The 15,956-nt window shown below is 46.9% G+C and overlaps 1 protein-coding gene across 6 annotated transcripts in view; it reads right to left on the bottom strand.

Moving 5' to 3' along the window:
- NEO1 (neogenin 1) overlaps positions 1-1,835 on the bottom strand; it is a 123,316-nt gene extending 121,481 nt beyond the window's left edge. For 4 of the 6 annotated variants that reach the window (XM_060282960.1, XM_060282964.1, XM_060282962.1 and 1 more), the window contains exon 1: positions 1,244-1,834. In XM_060282960.1, the coding sequence (XP_060138943.1) occupies positions 1,244-1,388 (145 nt within the window). In that variant the 5' untranslated portion in view covers positions 1,389-1,834. Of the gene's footprint in view, positions 1-1,243 lie in introns of all 6 variants that reach the window. The other 2 variants (XM_060282965.1, XM_060282961.1) reach the window with 2 other exon arrangements.
- Between the last annotated feature and the right edge of the window lie 14,121 nt (positions 1,836-15,956).

The raw sequence follows: 15,956 nt of genomic DNA, 5'->3' as shown, positions 1-15,956 counted from the left end.
CGGCTACAACCTGATTGTTTGGAATAAGCATCATGGAGCTCAGTGCAATTTGCTTCCAAGTAAACACACACAGGATCCCACTGATGTAAGCAGGACCTAAGTACACACTGCTAAATCCGACAGAAGTTAAAGCACGGTTCATGTTTATGGTATTACAACTCACACCCACTAGCGGGGGGGGGGCAAGAGGAAGGGCACTGTGGACAGTAGGCTGGTTGTCTTCTTGAAAACATCTGAGGCTCCTTGATTTTAAGAGAATTTCTCTCACCAAATTCAATTACTACAGAGAGAGAAAGGGGAGGGGTAATTCTGGCGAAGTATTCATTGATGAATACCAAATTGAAGGGATGGCTTTGCAGTGGCTGCCTCTCCTTCCTGTACAAGGTAGTAAATGGCACCAGCAACTGATTACTACGGAGGTGTGCAGTGGCCTCTGCTGGCACATTAAACGTGTCCAGCAGTGTGAGACTCTTACAAGTGGAACTGACCTCTTTTTAACAAAGCAAAACAAAAATCCCAGCACAAAAGAGGAGGAAAAACACGCCGTTAAATAAGGAGGAACAGATTTGTGTCACACAACCTATACAAAGCTGCCTCGATCTCCAGGTTTTTTTTTTGTTTTGTTTTATTAGGCTAGCAGCGACAAAAGACCCACACTAAAAACAACACACAGGGAGCAGGACTGGGGAAAGGAGGGGGGGGAAATCACTGCCCACTCCTAGCGCGCTGCGCAAGGCCACTCGCTATCTGCGGCAGCAACAGACCCTCCACAGCCACCCCTATAAATACTTCCTTTGCTCAGAGGCATGCAGGACAGGATCCCGTTGTTGTTGGCGTGTGTGTGTGCGCGCTGTGTTTTTCTTTTTTGAGAAAGGGGAGGGGGCGGGGGGGGAAGAGGAGAGAGAGAAGGGAATTGCCCCCTTTCGGCGTAAGTTATTAATTAAAAAGAAATCGCAGACCCCACCCCCCAAAAGCACCGAAATGCCCTCGGCAACACCATGGCTTATTGATAAAAGCTGGAACTTGACGCGGTAGTAGCCCTCCTTCCCCACATGCCAGACAGGCAACCCCCCCAAAAAACAAAAAAACCACCACGGAGGGGGTGGGGGACACACGCAAAGCCTTTTAAAAGGGGGGAGGGGGCCACAAACCAAGGCGCGCGCAGCTTCTCTTCCCCCCCCTCTTTTTTCCTTGCTCGTTCGCCCCCCACCTCCCGGCCTGAGGGTCTCTCGCTCGCTCTCACCTGCGGGCGGGAGGCTCTGCTGCTGAGGCGAAGAGCTGCTCCTGGCGGCGGCGGCGGCGACGCTCGACTCCGGGCGCTGCCCGAGGAGAAACGCCACCCAGAAGGAGCCGAGGAGGAGCCGCCAAGGGGCTCCATGCGCCGCCATCGCTCCCCCGCTAGCCCCGAGCCCGGCGAGCGGGCGAGAAGCGGAGGAGGAGGAGGAGGCGGCGGCGGCGGCTCCCTCCTTAGTGGCGGCGGCTGTGGCAACTCCTCCTCAGACGACTCAGTCACAGGTCCTCCTTCCAAGGCGCCCCAAGAATTAAAAGGAGAAGGGGGCAGAGGAGGCGGCAGCGGCGGCGTTGTTCGCCGGTTTACTCCATGGCGGGCCGGTCCCAGCGCCGGGCTCTGAGCGGGGCTCCTTTTCCTTCTCTCCTCACACAAACACACACACACATACACGGCCGCCGCTGCGGCGGCAGCAGCAGCAGGAGGAGCAACAGCGCGCGCGCGCGTTCCCGCGCACCACCACCACTCCTCCTCACTCGCCGCCGCTCACGCGACCAACCGTCCTTCCCCGCTCCTCCTCCTCACACGGCCGCCGCGCGCCGCCTCCGGCCATCGTCGCGAGCGCGCACGCTGAGCTGACAGAATTCCAAAGGAAAGGAAAAGGGGGTGGGGCAGTCCAGGAGGAGGAGGAGGAGGAGGAATGCGCGCGCACCTCCGCACGCCACGCGAGCCGTGTGCGCGGAGCAGCAGCAGCAGCAGCTCCTTGGTACTTCCCACCTCTCTCACTCACTCTCTCCCCTTCCCCCCCCCCTTCACGGACATTCCCGAACTCCGCCTCAAGTGCGTGAGTGAGAAGGAAAACCCGGCACGGCGGTTCCCCTGTCGCGCTTCCGACGTCCATCCCAAAGGAGGGGTGGGATGGAACGGGGAGAAGGAGAGAACGTTGGGGGGAAAGGATTCGACGGGTGCCGTGGGAGCGGGATGCAAAACCCGCCCTGGCTCCGCTGTAAATAGGAACGGGAGGGCTTTAAAAAAAAAAAGGCTAGGAGACCCGGCGGACTTGCAAGCCCGATCTCTCACGCTCGGTTTACTCAGAAGTAAAGGAGCCGCTGGGTTCAATGGGGCCTTGCGACGGGGTGGCTGGGCTTGCAGAGGAGGCTGTCCTGCGCGCACACTTGCGTGTAGAATGAATCCCCCCACCCCATTGAAGCCGGTTGGTTTGCTTTTGAGTAAACGTGCCTAGCCCAGGATTGGCTGCGGTGGAGGGAGGGAGGCGGCAGCGAAGGGAGAGCTGCGTCGGGAGTCTCCGTACCCCGCTCGGTGCCTCCTGCTTACCAAACCGCATCCTTTCCCCACATTGCCTCCTTTGCAGGAGAAACCGAACCGAACCACCGCAAGCAATCCCATAAGAAGGGTGCTTGATGCTTTTTTGCATTTCCCTCCGTAAACCGAGAACAAAAATCTGCATCTTTGTTCACAGCTATAAATGTCTCGGGTTTTTCTTCACTCTGCATATTGGTGGGAGGGCAGAAGGAAGCTGCTCGCATGCCTGTCTGTGGGCTTCTTATCACCTATCTGTCTATTTGCTTCACTCATTTGTTGCCGCGTGTAATCAGAATTCCAGGTGATATGCAACAGTTGTATGAAGCTAAAATTAAAGTATGGCAGTAGAGGCCCAAATCACGTGTATGGTACATTGATGGACATAAGAACAAGCAGGTCACCTGCTTTAAATACCTGGGTATAGCTTTTCAGTCAACCGGGAAGTAGGAAAACCCATGGTGACTACGTTGCAGGGAATGCTCAGAGAAGTGCTAATGCCATCCTTAGGTATCTTAGGTCCAAAGGTGGACATTAAATACCAGCAGCCCTCAAGTTGTTTGAGGCCAAATTGATTGCACAACTGTTATATGTCGCCCAATTAGGCCCCTTTGCCAACTGTGCTCCATTAGAATTGGTGCAATCCAAATTCTTAAGATCAGCTTTACAAGTACCGTACCTAAATATGTGTCTAATGCCACCATACGCCTCAAAACTGGATTCATAAGAATTGAGGCCAGAGTGTGGCTTGCCACACTTAATTATTGGCTGAGACTAGCCTTCCTTCCGAGCGACCTTGCTTCTTTGACCATTAAAGACGATTTCCAAAACACATGGAAAGGAGCAGTGGAAAATATAATAACACCTTTAGGTTTTAATCCACAGATCTTACTTGCCATGGGGTATGAAGAAGCAAAAAAACAACATTAAACAGTCGTAGATTCAGAACGACAGGCAGATCTAGCCAGATCCCCAAGATTCCTAATTAGTGAAACTAGAAGATACTTGACTGCCCAAATGCCATACATAGCCAATCTTGAAATACCAAAACAGTGAAGGGCTTTTACCTTGGCCCGCTGTCAGACTCTCCCTTCAGCAATTCAGGAAGGCCGCTATAGGAAGATACCTTATGAGGAGAGGAAATGCCCATGTGGCTCTGGGCAGCAGGAAACAACAGAACATGCCTTTCTTTATTGCAAGTATTATATAGACGTTCGAGCCAGGTTTATCCAGCCCATCCTATATAAGTTCCCTGGGCGTTCAGAACCACACAACATCTCCCTATTACTACAGGACATAGCTGCCAAGTTATCCCTTTTTTAAAGGGATTTTCCCTTATGCTGAATAGGCTTCCTCGTGAGAAAAGGGAAAACTTGGCAGCTATGCTACAGGACGAAAGCCCAGAAGTAACATATTCAGTCACCAGATTCTGCGCTGCCATGATAGATATTCGTCAAAGGATGGTCTATGATACAAATCAGTCCTAAAATGAAGACCCATATTGTTAGATCTGTATTATTGAAGCCCCATCCCATATAGCTGTTTAACGAGTCCTTTTAATCCCTCTATTAGTTTTATCCACTCATTATTTATGCTTCATCAAGTATTTTATGTATATGTTTTAATCTACGGTTGGTTTTTGCCCCCATTTATTTAATAATTAGGGACCCAGGTGGCGCTGTGGGTTAAACCACAGAGTCTAGGGCTTGCCAGTCAGAAGGTTGGCGGTTCGAATCCCTGCAACGGGGTGAGCTCCCATTGCTCGGTCCCAGCTCCTGCCCACCTAGCAGTTCGAAAGCACATCAAAGTGCAAGTAGATAAATAGGGACCGCTCCGGCGGGAAGGTAAACGGCGTTTTCGTGCACTGCTCTGGTTCGCCAGAAGCAGCTTTGTCATGCTGGCCACATGACCCGGAAGCTGTCTGCGGACAAACGCCGGCTCCCTCGGCCTATAGAGCGAGATGAGCGCCGCAACCCCAGAGTCAGACACAACTGGACCAGATGGTCAGGGGCCCCTTTACCTTTATTTAATAATTATTTGCTTAGATCCATATTGCTATGCTATTTATTTAAATGTCTTGTTTATGCTGGTCTGTGACTGAATAAAGTAAATTCATTCATTCATTCAACTATGGCAGTAGATGGAGCAGGGAAGAATGTGTTTGTGGTTGGTGAAGTCACAGCCCCCAAATGGACGGGAACTCCCTTTTCACCATAGCACACTGGTTGAAGTGTCCTGTTCTGCATGCAGATGCTCCTATGCTCAACCTCAGCATCTTCAGGCAAGGCTGGGAAATATCCCTGTCAGAAATCCTGGAAGGCCACTGCCAGAATAGGCAGTACTAACTGAGCTAGATGGACCAAAAGAGTGGCTTCCTATGCTCTTTGCCACCTCTTCTCTCTCTTTCTCTGCCCCCAATTCTCCCCCATCCTTGCCACCTGCCTGAGATTAGGTAGAGGGCTGGCGGTTGCTCACCCCTGCTTTTGAGCCTAGCTGCAGAGCAGTCTCAGCCAGTAGATGGAGGTGTGTCTTCTCCCACACTGGCTGGAGGAAGGGAATGGTGACATTTTAAATAGCATAATTCATAGAATTTTAGAGTTGGAAGATGTCCTGAGGGTCCTCTAGTCCAACCCCCTGCAATGCAGGAATCTCGACTGGATCATCCATGGCAGATGGCCATCCAACCTCTGCTTCAAAACCTCAAGGGAAGGAGAATCTACCACCTCTGATGGGAGTCTATTCCACTGTCAAAGAGCTCTTACTGTCAGGAGGTTCTTTCTGATGTTTAGTTAGAATCTCCTTTCTTGTAACTTGAAGCCATTGGTTCAGGTGTAAGCCTGCTCCATCCTCCATGTGAGCAGCGGTGATAACTTGAAGTGGGGGAAGAATCCCGATAGTTAAAAACACCTGTGATTTGGTTCCGACTCTTAAATCCCTTTCTGCTCTTTTCCTTCTAGAGTGGTGCTAGGTGAAACATACACAAGAATGTTCTTCTGTCCTCACCCCTGAGGAGCAGGAGATAATTAGGCCTATTTCACACATGCATATTCATTACTTGAGTGCCTCAATGAAGTATCAGGTTATGACTTGTCCATGTCAGTGAGCCATCACAGATCAAAGACTGAAGAAGGAATTCCCATATCACTTCTTATCAGCTCAAAACATTTGCTAATCTGCAGTCTGGTATACTCATAGTTGAAGGTGTCCTGAATATTATTTCTTAAAGTCTCATAATCTTACATGTACACTTTTTACATCTAACTCTAACGCTTCAAAACTCAGAGCACAAATTGTACCTCCTAAGGAAGGCAAGCAACAGTGAGCCATCAATGCCTCAGTCTGTAGAATGTTTGTGGAAGTTTCATTGCATATTCAGATACCTGGTTTACATTCAAACATACCTGTTTTAAGGCAAAGCTCCAAAACTCAGTGCAGAGATCCTGCTTCTCACACAGAAGGCTCCAGGTTTAATCCCCACCATCTCCAGGTAGGACTGGGAATGTATCCCGTTTGGAATCTTGGAAAGCCTCTGCCAGTCATTGTAGACCAGTGTTTCCCAACCTTTGGTTTCCAGCTGTTTTTAGACTACAACTCCCATCATCCCTAGCTAGCAAGACCAAGGTCAGGGATGGTGGGAATTGTAGTCCAAAAACAGCTGGAGGCCAAAGGTTGGGAAACACTGCTGTAGACAATGCTGAGCTAGGTGAACAAATGGTCTAAGTATAATAATGGAACAATAATTATTCAATGGTCTAAGTATAAGGCAGCTTCTTATTTTTCTGTCAGGTTTTTCTGATTTGGAACAAGCTTTCTTTTCCCCCTGCCTCCACTCCTGCTATATCATTTATTACTTTTTTTTCAATCAGACCATCCCAAAGGAGCCCAGGGCATCACACAACACAACAGCAAAAAACAACAACACGCTTTTATTTTTTATAGCAACCCAATACCCGCGTAGCTACGTAATAGCTAAGTAATGTCAAGGATGCCAGGACAATATCTTTCAGCCATCAAATGCCTGGGTAAATAAGAATGTTTTAAGATTGCAGCTAAATGTTAAAAATGAGGGAGATGGAGGCACCTCACCAGGGAAGGCATTCTGTAAGCAGGTAAACACTACCAAGAGGGCCCTGTTGCCAGTGCCGTTGTGTTGGGGGCCACAGGGGCACAATATTGTTAGGGATGCAAAATTTCAACACCCGGTGCTGCCTCAATACAGCTTCATGCTTCCCTCGCTGGGCTCCATTAAAAACAGTTTCTCCATGTGAACCAGGGAGTGACCTCTCCAGACGACGGAATGACTCTTCCTATCTCTGTGGCTGCAATCTCCTAGGTGACGTGAATGCCGTTGGGCAGTTGAATGTGCATGAGTGCTACATCCATTTCCCTCTCACCCCCTCTGTGTGGCCCCGGGTGCCAGCAACCCACGCTATGCCACTGCCTGTTGCAGACCAGTGCCGGCTGTGAAGCAGCACCCCAAATATGCATAGCCTTCTATGCTGTTTCTCCCCACTTTACTTCAAAATGAGCTGCCTACTTTGGGGTTCCTGCAAACACCCTGTGTGATATTTTGCTCAAATGTTTATTTGATGTTTTTTATTAAAATAAATACATATATTTGCACATTAAAAACTGGGTCCAAGAAGGCTAAGGGTCTGGTGGTTAAATGACCAATGGAAAAGCCAGCAACCACCACTGTGCACAACCCTACCCTGAGGAGGGGGGAAGCGGCTTTGGGACTGACCTAAAGGCTAGGTACTGAATGCTGCACCAATCTGGCTTCTGTGGGCGGGTCCCCTTCAGCTGAATCCAATGGGGCCAATTGCTCTGCTTCACTGGAGGCCTTAAGGCCGTGGCTCTGCAGCCATTCACTATAGATGCTCCAGCTCTGGATTTGCTTCATCAAGCTAGTGGTTAGAGTTAGACGCAGGCAGAAGGATGATTTGCAGTACATCAGCAACAATTTCTGATTTGCAATTGTTTAACAATAAAATGCCACTTCTTTCTTAATTAGGCTGCTCTAATGAAGAAAGCTTGGGGAGGGGATCGGGATTAGATTTATGTGTGAAATGACTGAGCTCCATCTGGATACTGTAAACAAATTCATGGGCTGAGCACATGCACAGAGGCATCCTGTTTCTTAATTCTAGGAGCGTGTCTGCTGTACTAAGCCCCTATTACGCACCTGGCTTCAGTGGCTAGGGGGGTTATAATCAAAGAACTACAGTAAGTTGTTTACAGAAGGCTGATATCTGCCTGCCTCTGAACTAAATGTCCTACACTACAGCCTCCCCTCCAAGTCTAACATAGTACCATTGCTGAAAATGCATAATGTGCATTTCCACAATAGGCTCAGTGCTAAAATTATAGCAATGTGCCCTTAAAAGAGCCTAGAGGAGATTTTCAATAGTACCCAGGAATGTGTATGTAGGTTTGCAGAATGGAATCAGTAATTTACTGAAACAAATCTTATCAACCTGTGATTGCAACCCACAACCCCATTGCCTTGGGGCAATCCCATGAACTCCTCTAGGAACTCACTCAAGCTACTAAAGAGTGAGTGGGGTCCCTGGATTGTAGCCAAGGAAACATTCACAGGGGAAAAGTTCACCAAAAATAACTGAAAGAAAGCAAGCAGACCAAATAACAATTGCAGCGTAATTAAGTATTTATGGCTCTTCAGCAATGGGTCAATTTGCAAAAATGGGCACTGTTATTTATTTTGTGTATTTTGGCATGAGAAGTCTACATTTTGGCATTAGAAGACCACAGTTCATAACAGACATGAGTTTTTAATTATTTAGCAGCCAAACTCTATTGGTCATTGCATTTGGCTTTGGCTGACGAACAAGCACAATTGTATCCAAGTAAAACTCATGAATATTTTACATTTTCTTTATTTTACTTTTTGGGGGCAAATGTCAGTTTTAGTTGAAATATTTTTTAATCAAAACTGTTTATTTTATTCCATTTATTTGTGTTGTTTATTCTGTGCTGACTAATCTGGAATAAATGCCATCTGAAACTCCCAAGGGCCTCATTTATACAATATTTGAGCCTGTAGCAGTTGTGTTCTTTATGCAACCCACATAGCCCATGGCACCACCAGCTCAACCCACAACAGAGTCAGAAGATGATGGCTGTTGTCTACCCTGTGCCAAGCTAAACCAAACCCTAATCAGCTTTTCACATTTGCTTGATAAGCTTCCGTTGCAATGGCATGCAGAAAGCCAAATCAGACTCAACTTAGTGCATTGGCAGCCAAAACAGCGCCCTCCAAATTTTGTAGGGCTATGAGTCCCACCATCCATTACTACTGACTATACTGTTGTGGCAGATGTGAGTTGTAGTCTAACAACATCTGGAAGGCCCCACGTTGGCTATCACTGGCATAGCACACGGCTGGCAGTAGCAGCCAGCTTTCACACAAACCAGCTCATCCCTTGACAACGGGCTTAACTGAAAAGTACAACTATTATGAGCTCAAATGGATTGTGTGAATGACCCCCAGTACAGAGATGGGGAGTCTGTGTTCCTCCAAATGTTGTTGGGCCCCTGCTCCCAGCAGCCACACCAGCCTAGTTGGTGGTGAGTGAAAGTGGGATTTGTAAATGAGTACAGTTGTACCTCTACTTACGAATTTAATGCGTTCCGAATGCACATTTGTAAGTCGAAAAAAATTGTAAGTCGAATCCCATAGGAATGCATTGGGAGACAAAATTCGTAAGTAGAAGCAACCCTATCTAAAAATTCGTAAGTAGAAAAAATCCTATCTAAACTGCATCCAAGATGGCGGATGGAGCTCCATTCGTAAGTAAAAACATTCGTAAGTAGAGTTATTCGTAAGTAGAGGTACCACTGTAGTTCATCAGTTTATTAGGTGGTGATGCAATTCCCATGAAGGGTGGGTGTGCCCAGTGGTGCAGCTTCACGCTCCAGCACCGGGGGGGGGGGGCGGAGAGCAAGTGGGGGTGAGGCTGGTGCGTGTCCTGGGGGCAGGGCGCGTCACCCGCAGGGGCGTAGCGCGTGTCCTGGGGGCATGGTAACCAACCTGCGGGGGCAGCCGTGATGGCACCATGCCAGGATCGCACTGCTGGGTGCGGTGAACTCCCCCCGCACTCCTCTTCCTCCGCCAGTGGGTTTGCCTCATCTTTCACCATGAACCAAACAATGTGCATTTTCTTAGTATAAAGACATACATTCATAAACCACTTCATTAAAAAAAATCTCTAAGCACTGCTATATTGCACTACAATATAAAAAGAAATGATAGCATTAAAACAGAAAGGCAGCATCAAACCAACACAGCAGTAGTATAAAAAGAAAAAAGAAATTCAGTATATTCAAACATGGGGGAAAATATTTTTGGAGCACTTGGGAATGCATGTCCATTTTGGACTCCATAAGCCCCTGAGCAATGAAGTCAGTATTAAGGTCAGCATTATCAAGATTTGGTGGAATGTATGTTTAAATGTTCCACCGTCAAGCAGCCTTCCTTAATTTTGAACCCTCTGGATTGGACTGGTTTGGACTACGATTCTCATCACCTTCAGCCAGCATAGCCAACAGTCAGGGACCAAAGGAGATGTAGTCCAAAGTATCTAAAGAGCACATGACTAGGGAAGGCTGCCCTACAACTAGGTCTGCTTAAGGATATATATTCAATTTAATAGATGAATTAATAAGTATAGATGAAATCAAAGTGTTTGTATGATAGTTTCCAAACCAGCCTCCAAAGAAAGAAATAATTCCTTCTGAGATGCATTTGGTACTCAACATTTTGAGATCAACATTTGGTACTTCTTGAGAAGTTCTGTTATCTCTTTGTGCTTATCAACGTGTCTCTCTTTCTTCCATACACACAAAAGCCTAATCCACCTCTCCCCCACCCCTGCTCTTTTTTTGAGGGGGGAGGGGAAGACGTTGGCCTTTGATCTTCCGTGTCCCATTAACTTGTGGAGTAGACATGGAACGCAGGCCTGTTCCTCCACCATGGGAAGTGGATTGTCACCGGCTCATTTCATGCCAATGGTTTACTCCAAGGGTTAGCAAACCTTACATCCTGGGGGTCAGGTATGGTCCTCCTGCCCTTCTCTCCAGCCCTTGGGCCTGTCCCCAGGCCGCACCTCTTGCCATTACTGCTCCACACCCTGGCCAGGTGCTTTTGCCTGGCTGAAATGTGTTCTTAAACCATGACAATGCCTCTTGCTTGTCTGGATGAAGATGAAGAGAGTCTGTTGGGTATAAAAACCTTTGACTCTGCATGGCTGCAATGCAGCTTGCTGTACAAAGGGAGGAGTCACATCCATTCTTCTGCCTGCTTTGGCTATGGCCCTACTGACCACAAGCATGCGCCCCTGGAATATGAATGTATACGTTTGGCTGCAGTAGACCATAAGAAGAGCTCCACTCCTAGTTTTACTCCTTAGCAGGATGTGAGGGGCAAAAGGTACAGAGAGCCCCCTCCCATCCTGAGGAGCAGCTCCTCCACCAGCAGTAGCGCCAGCGGGGAGGGGGAAGAGTCCAGTGAGGAAGGAGGAAGGAGGAGACGGGGCTCTGGCAGCATAGGAGAGCCCCTGTTGCACGTGGGAGAGGAAGAGAGAGAGGGGGAAGAGGGGGAGAAGGAAAACATGGAAAGGAGACCCTCTTTCCCTCCGGTTCCAGAATTATGCAGGAGGAAACGCGGGAGGAGATTTGGGGTGCCCAGACTCTTATGTTGGCGGAAGACGCGAAGCGCGCCACTCCAGGGTTCTGGGTCAGACTGAGCGGATGTATCCTGTATAGCTCTAGCACTGTAAATAGCCTGCACTTAATAAAAGCATGAAAAGGGAAAGGTCTGGAGAGTCGTTACTCTAGAGCAGTCGCAACGCACCGCCCGTGACACAGGCAATGAATGTGAGTCCAAAATATGGCTCCCCAGTCTACTGCTCCACACAATCGTATGTGAAAATGATTAGAAAAAAAGGCTGTTCATCAGAATGGTGCTAGTCAACACAAGTTTCATTATTATGGTGACTAGCTAAACAAAGCGTTACTATGAACAGAAAGTGAAGCTCGTGAAAGCAAGATAGAAACCCTATAAAAACAAACCACGTGTGAGAACTTGCTTCTCCAGAGTGGGTGGGTCCTGGTTGACTGGCAACTTCTCAAATAATGAAAGAACAAAAGTTATGTACCAAGCATCTTAAGGAATAATATTCATACATTGCTAGGATGCAGAGTGTCTAACAAAAAAAAAGTGGAGGCATTCTTTGAAAAAGAAAGGAGGTAGGTGGGAAAGAAATATGCCTTTGTTCTTGGTTATAATTACATACATTTCCTACGCAAAATCATTGGAGAGCAAAGTGTTTACCAGCACATTTTATTCTGAGTACTGAAGCTCATTTTGCGCTGTTTTCCAGAATGAGAGAAAAGCTGCAGAGATACTTTCTTCCTCTCATAAGCATATGAAAAAAGATCCTTGTTTTCTTTCCAATTTGCCTCTTCTGAATAATATTGTCAGCGTTATTTTCCAATTGGCATTTGTGGTGTTTTGGGGGCTTTGAGGTTCCCCCCCCCCAATTGCTTCTCTCTCTCTCTTTTTTAATAATGTCACCTAATTTAGTTGTCTTTCTCCTTCAGTGCATAAATTATGTACTACTAAAGCTCAAGAGGTACGGTGGTAATCATGAGATAACCATTCCCCTGGGGCAGTAAGACATGAAACACAGCTAGGCAGACTACATCCTCCAGCTGTGAGATTGTACCACAGGCTGACTTTGAGCTAGTTAAAAACACTGTCTGTGTGTGTGTGTGTGTGCGCGCGCCCCCGCTGTGGAAGAAACGTGCATGGAACAACAATAATTGCTATTCTCCATTTTTCTTTCATCTATCTATAGCTTCATCTAAAACATTCATTAGTCAGCCAAAGGTTCGTCTTAACCCATCTTATTTCTAGGTTGCAGGCCTAAAGCAAACATTTTGGCTATGTTTCAACCAATATGCAAAATTCAGATCCCTCACTCCTGGCTCCCACCCAGTACTCTGCATTCCCTAGGCCAGGGCCTCAGAACTGCACAGTGTGTATCCAGCTAGGTTTTGCTCAGTGCAGATCTATTAAATTAATAGACCTACCTTACCGGTAGGCATGTTCATTAATTTCAGTGGGGCTACTCCAAGTATGACTAGCATGGTATACAACCCTATGGGAGGGTTTCATTGCAGCTTCAAGGAGATCACGCCATCTGTGGAACTATGTCCCCTCTCCTCCTCCCCTTTGCTGTTCATTCATCCCTTCCCCTTCCCTCCCAAGAGCCAGTTGGGGGCAGGGGAAGAGATGGGGCGAACCCTATTAGGCTAGTGGAAGTCATGGTGTGGGCTTTGGCCGGCAGGACCTTTTAGCTGAATCCAGCCTTGTATGCCCACCTCACTCCATTGATGGACCTTGGGTCCCCCAATGTTGTTGGACTGCAACTCCCATCATCCTTGACCACTGGCTATGCTGGCTGGGGATGGTGGAAGTTGGAGCCCTGGGGTCCCAAGGTTGAGCAACACCATGAGTGTCTAACATCTGGGGTCCCAAGGCTGAGCAACACCATGAGTTGATTTTGATTTTGCTACCTGCGGAGATTGACCTGGCTATTCATTTTGGCCCTCTCAACGTGTGTTCTGGGAGTAAAATGAATAGCCATAAATTTTTAAAAGTTGTATTTCTCTATCAGTCTGTATTTGAGATTCCCCGTTTCATTGAGTCTTGCTGCAGTACATATCAGAATTATTGATTTCGGTTATGGTCTCTGGCACAGATAGCTTTAAGAGAGGATTAGACACATTCATGGAGAATAAGTCCATCAACAGCTAATACCTGTGACAGCTAAATGGTATCTCCATACTGAGAGGCCATGCCCTAATTCCCTCTAATAGCAAACTCAGGTGGCTGTGCACTGACAGGACCAGGGTCCAAAATGGGGCCACCAAGGAACACAAAGAAAGTGTTGGGATGTCCGGCTAAGCCTCAAGGTAAGCAACTTATTTTTTAAAAGCCCAGAGAGGCAATCCAAAAAAAACAACCCAACAAGGATCAAGCATGCGCCAAGAGCCCAGAACATTGAGTGTCAATTGGAACAGAAAAATGGAACACAGAGAGGGCAGAGGGAATAATTATTTGACTAAAGACCTAACAAATTATAATTCTGTAGGAAGGCATACATCTGTCTCCTTGAACATGTTTCCAAGCACAGTTCAAAGTGTTGGTGCTGACCTTTAAAGCCCTAAACAGCCTTGGTCCAGTATACCTGAAGGAGCGTCTCCACCCCCATCATTCTGCCCGGACACTGAGGTCCAGTGCCGAGGGCCTTCTGGCGGTTCCCTTGCTACGACAAGCCAAGTTACAGGGAACCAGGCAGAGGGCCTTCTTGGTAGTGGCACCCACCCTGTGGAACGCCCTCCCACCAGAGGTCAAAGAGAATAACAATTACCAGACCTTTAGAAGGCATCTTAAGGCAGCCCTGTTTAGGGAAGCTTTTAATGTTTGATGGATTCTGTATTTTAATATTTTGTTGGAAGCCGCCCAGAGTGGCTGGGGGAACCCAGCCAGATGGGCGGGGTATAAATAATAATAATATATTATTATTATCATCATCATCATCATCATCATCATCATCATCATTATGAACAGAAAGAATGCTTCTGTTAGGAGGTGAAGATGCACTGCAATGTTTTATTGCAGAGTCTTCTGAATACCTCTGCCATTGCCTTTCACATCTGACTTGTGAGCTTCCTAGAGGCATCTGGCTGGCCATTGCATGAAGCAGGATGCCAGACTAGAGGGAAATCTCGTCTGATGCAATAGGTCACTTCCTACATCCAAACTCCTCCCTTCCCAAATAGTCAGTAGATGTTGGCGCCCTACGAGTGCTTTCCTCAATCCTGTTTCTCCAGCAATTTCTGTCTCTGCATCATCCAAATTCAAAAGAAAAGCCTTCTTCGGAAATCAGTTTTGCAGTTAATTAATACATTCATTTTTATGTACACTGTCCCCTAACATACATACTTTTGTACATGTTATTTTGGGTGGAAAACTGCACTGGAAAATTCAGATAAGTGTGGATTTCAAAGGATAATTGTGCTTTGGTTTCCGTGTTCGAGGAGAGCGAATGACGTCATTTCTCATTAAGATGCAAACAGGATCTAATTCCCTCCCCTGCTCACAAACTATTTCACTTGCTGACTGTTTTCACATTAGGCATAAAGTGTTGAAACTATTCAAGTATTTCTCAGCACAAATCTACCAAGAAGAGGCTGTCAGCTGTCATTTAGTGCATAGGCACACATGCACATATTTTGTGTAAAATTAATGCGGAGCAAGCCAGAAATTCCATCTTTCCCACTTGTCCCTGTTTATCCCTCCACTCAAGCGACTTGCATAAAGCAAGAGGCCCAAGATTAAAATTAGACTCTCTCCGTTCACAGAGTCGGGTCGTCTTTGGGGAGGCAGAAGCTTTTGTTTCTCTGTGGAAGGTCCCTGCCTAGCAGCCAATCTGTTTAGCAGCTGGTACTAGCACAGGGCGGCTCTGTGCCCACCTGCTACATGGAGGCGAGGTGTGACTTTTCCATTCTCTAGAAAGCAGGCGGGGACTAGAAAAAATATATAACAAAAATATATGAAAGGAACTATCAAGATGACGGGGTGTACCAGTTTCTCACCAGCTTGTGCCAAGGGGCTGCAGCTAAAATAGAACATATTGACAATGACTCGTCCAAACAAAAAAACCCACCCACACACACACACAAAAACAACCCACCAGGGATGCGGAGGAAACCTAAGACACAGAAGAAATTGCTTTCATTCTAGTACAGTTTGCTCTACAAGCAGCCCTTAAACAGAAAGGCAACTGGAAAAAAGGGGCTGGAATTTCATTTGGTTGTCAATAGTTTTTCTGTTACCGGTAGATGGCAGCTCCTATGGGGTTAGCCGAGGGTGAAGGCAGAGGAGGAAGAGGACATAATCCCTGGCCAGTCAATAGTTAACAAATGAATGAAGAAGGTCCAAATAGGATATATTTCTATCACATAGGTCTGAAAGAATTTTTTCAAGTTACAAAAACAAGCCTGTAGCTGGTGGGCAATAGAATGTACAATAATAAGCAAAGAATCTTACGTGGCTTTGCAATGTTGCAATGCAGGCACAGTGTATAATAGCACAGAAATATATCCTAAAACATCTGAATATAACTTACAAATGCACAGCAATGAAACACAAACGTAGGATTGGCCAGACTTTGAAATCCAGAAGATTTCAAGGGTCTGTTTACAACAGAGGTATTTTGGAAAGACTTGCTTGTTCTTCTTCAGTGGCATGTACAGTGGTGCCTCGCTAGACGAATTTTATTTGTTCCACGGGTCTATTCTTATAACGAAAAATTCGTCT

Source organism: Zootoca vivipara, chromosome 14, assembly GCF_963506605.1.
Source record: "Zootoca vivipara chromosome 14, rZooViv1.1, whole genome shotgun sequence".
Lineage (NCBI taxonomy): Eukaryota > Metazoa > Chordata > Lepidosauria > Squamata > Lacertidae > Zootoca > Zootoca vivipara.
The sequence above is the reverse complement of the archived record's forward strand: the minus strand, read 5'-3'. Positions and strand labels throughout refer to the sequence as shown.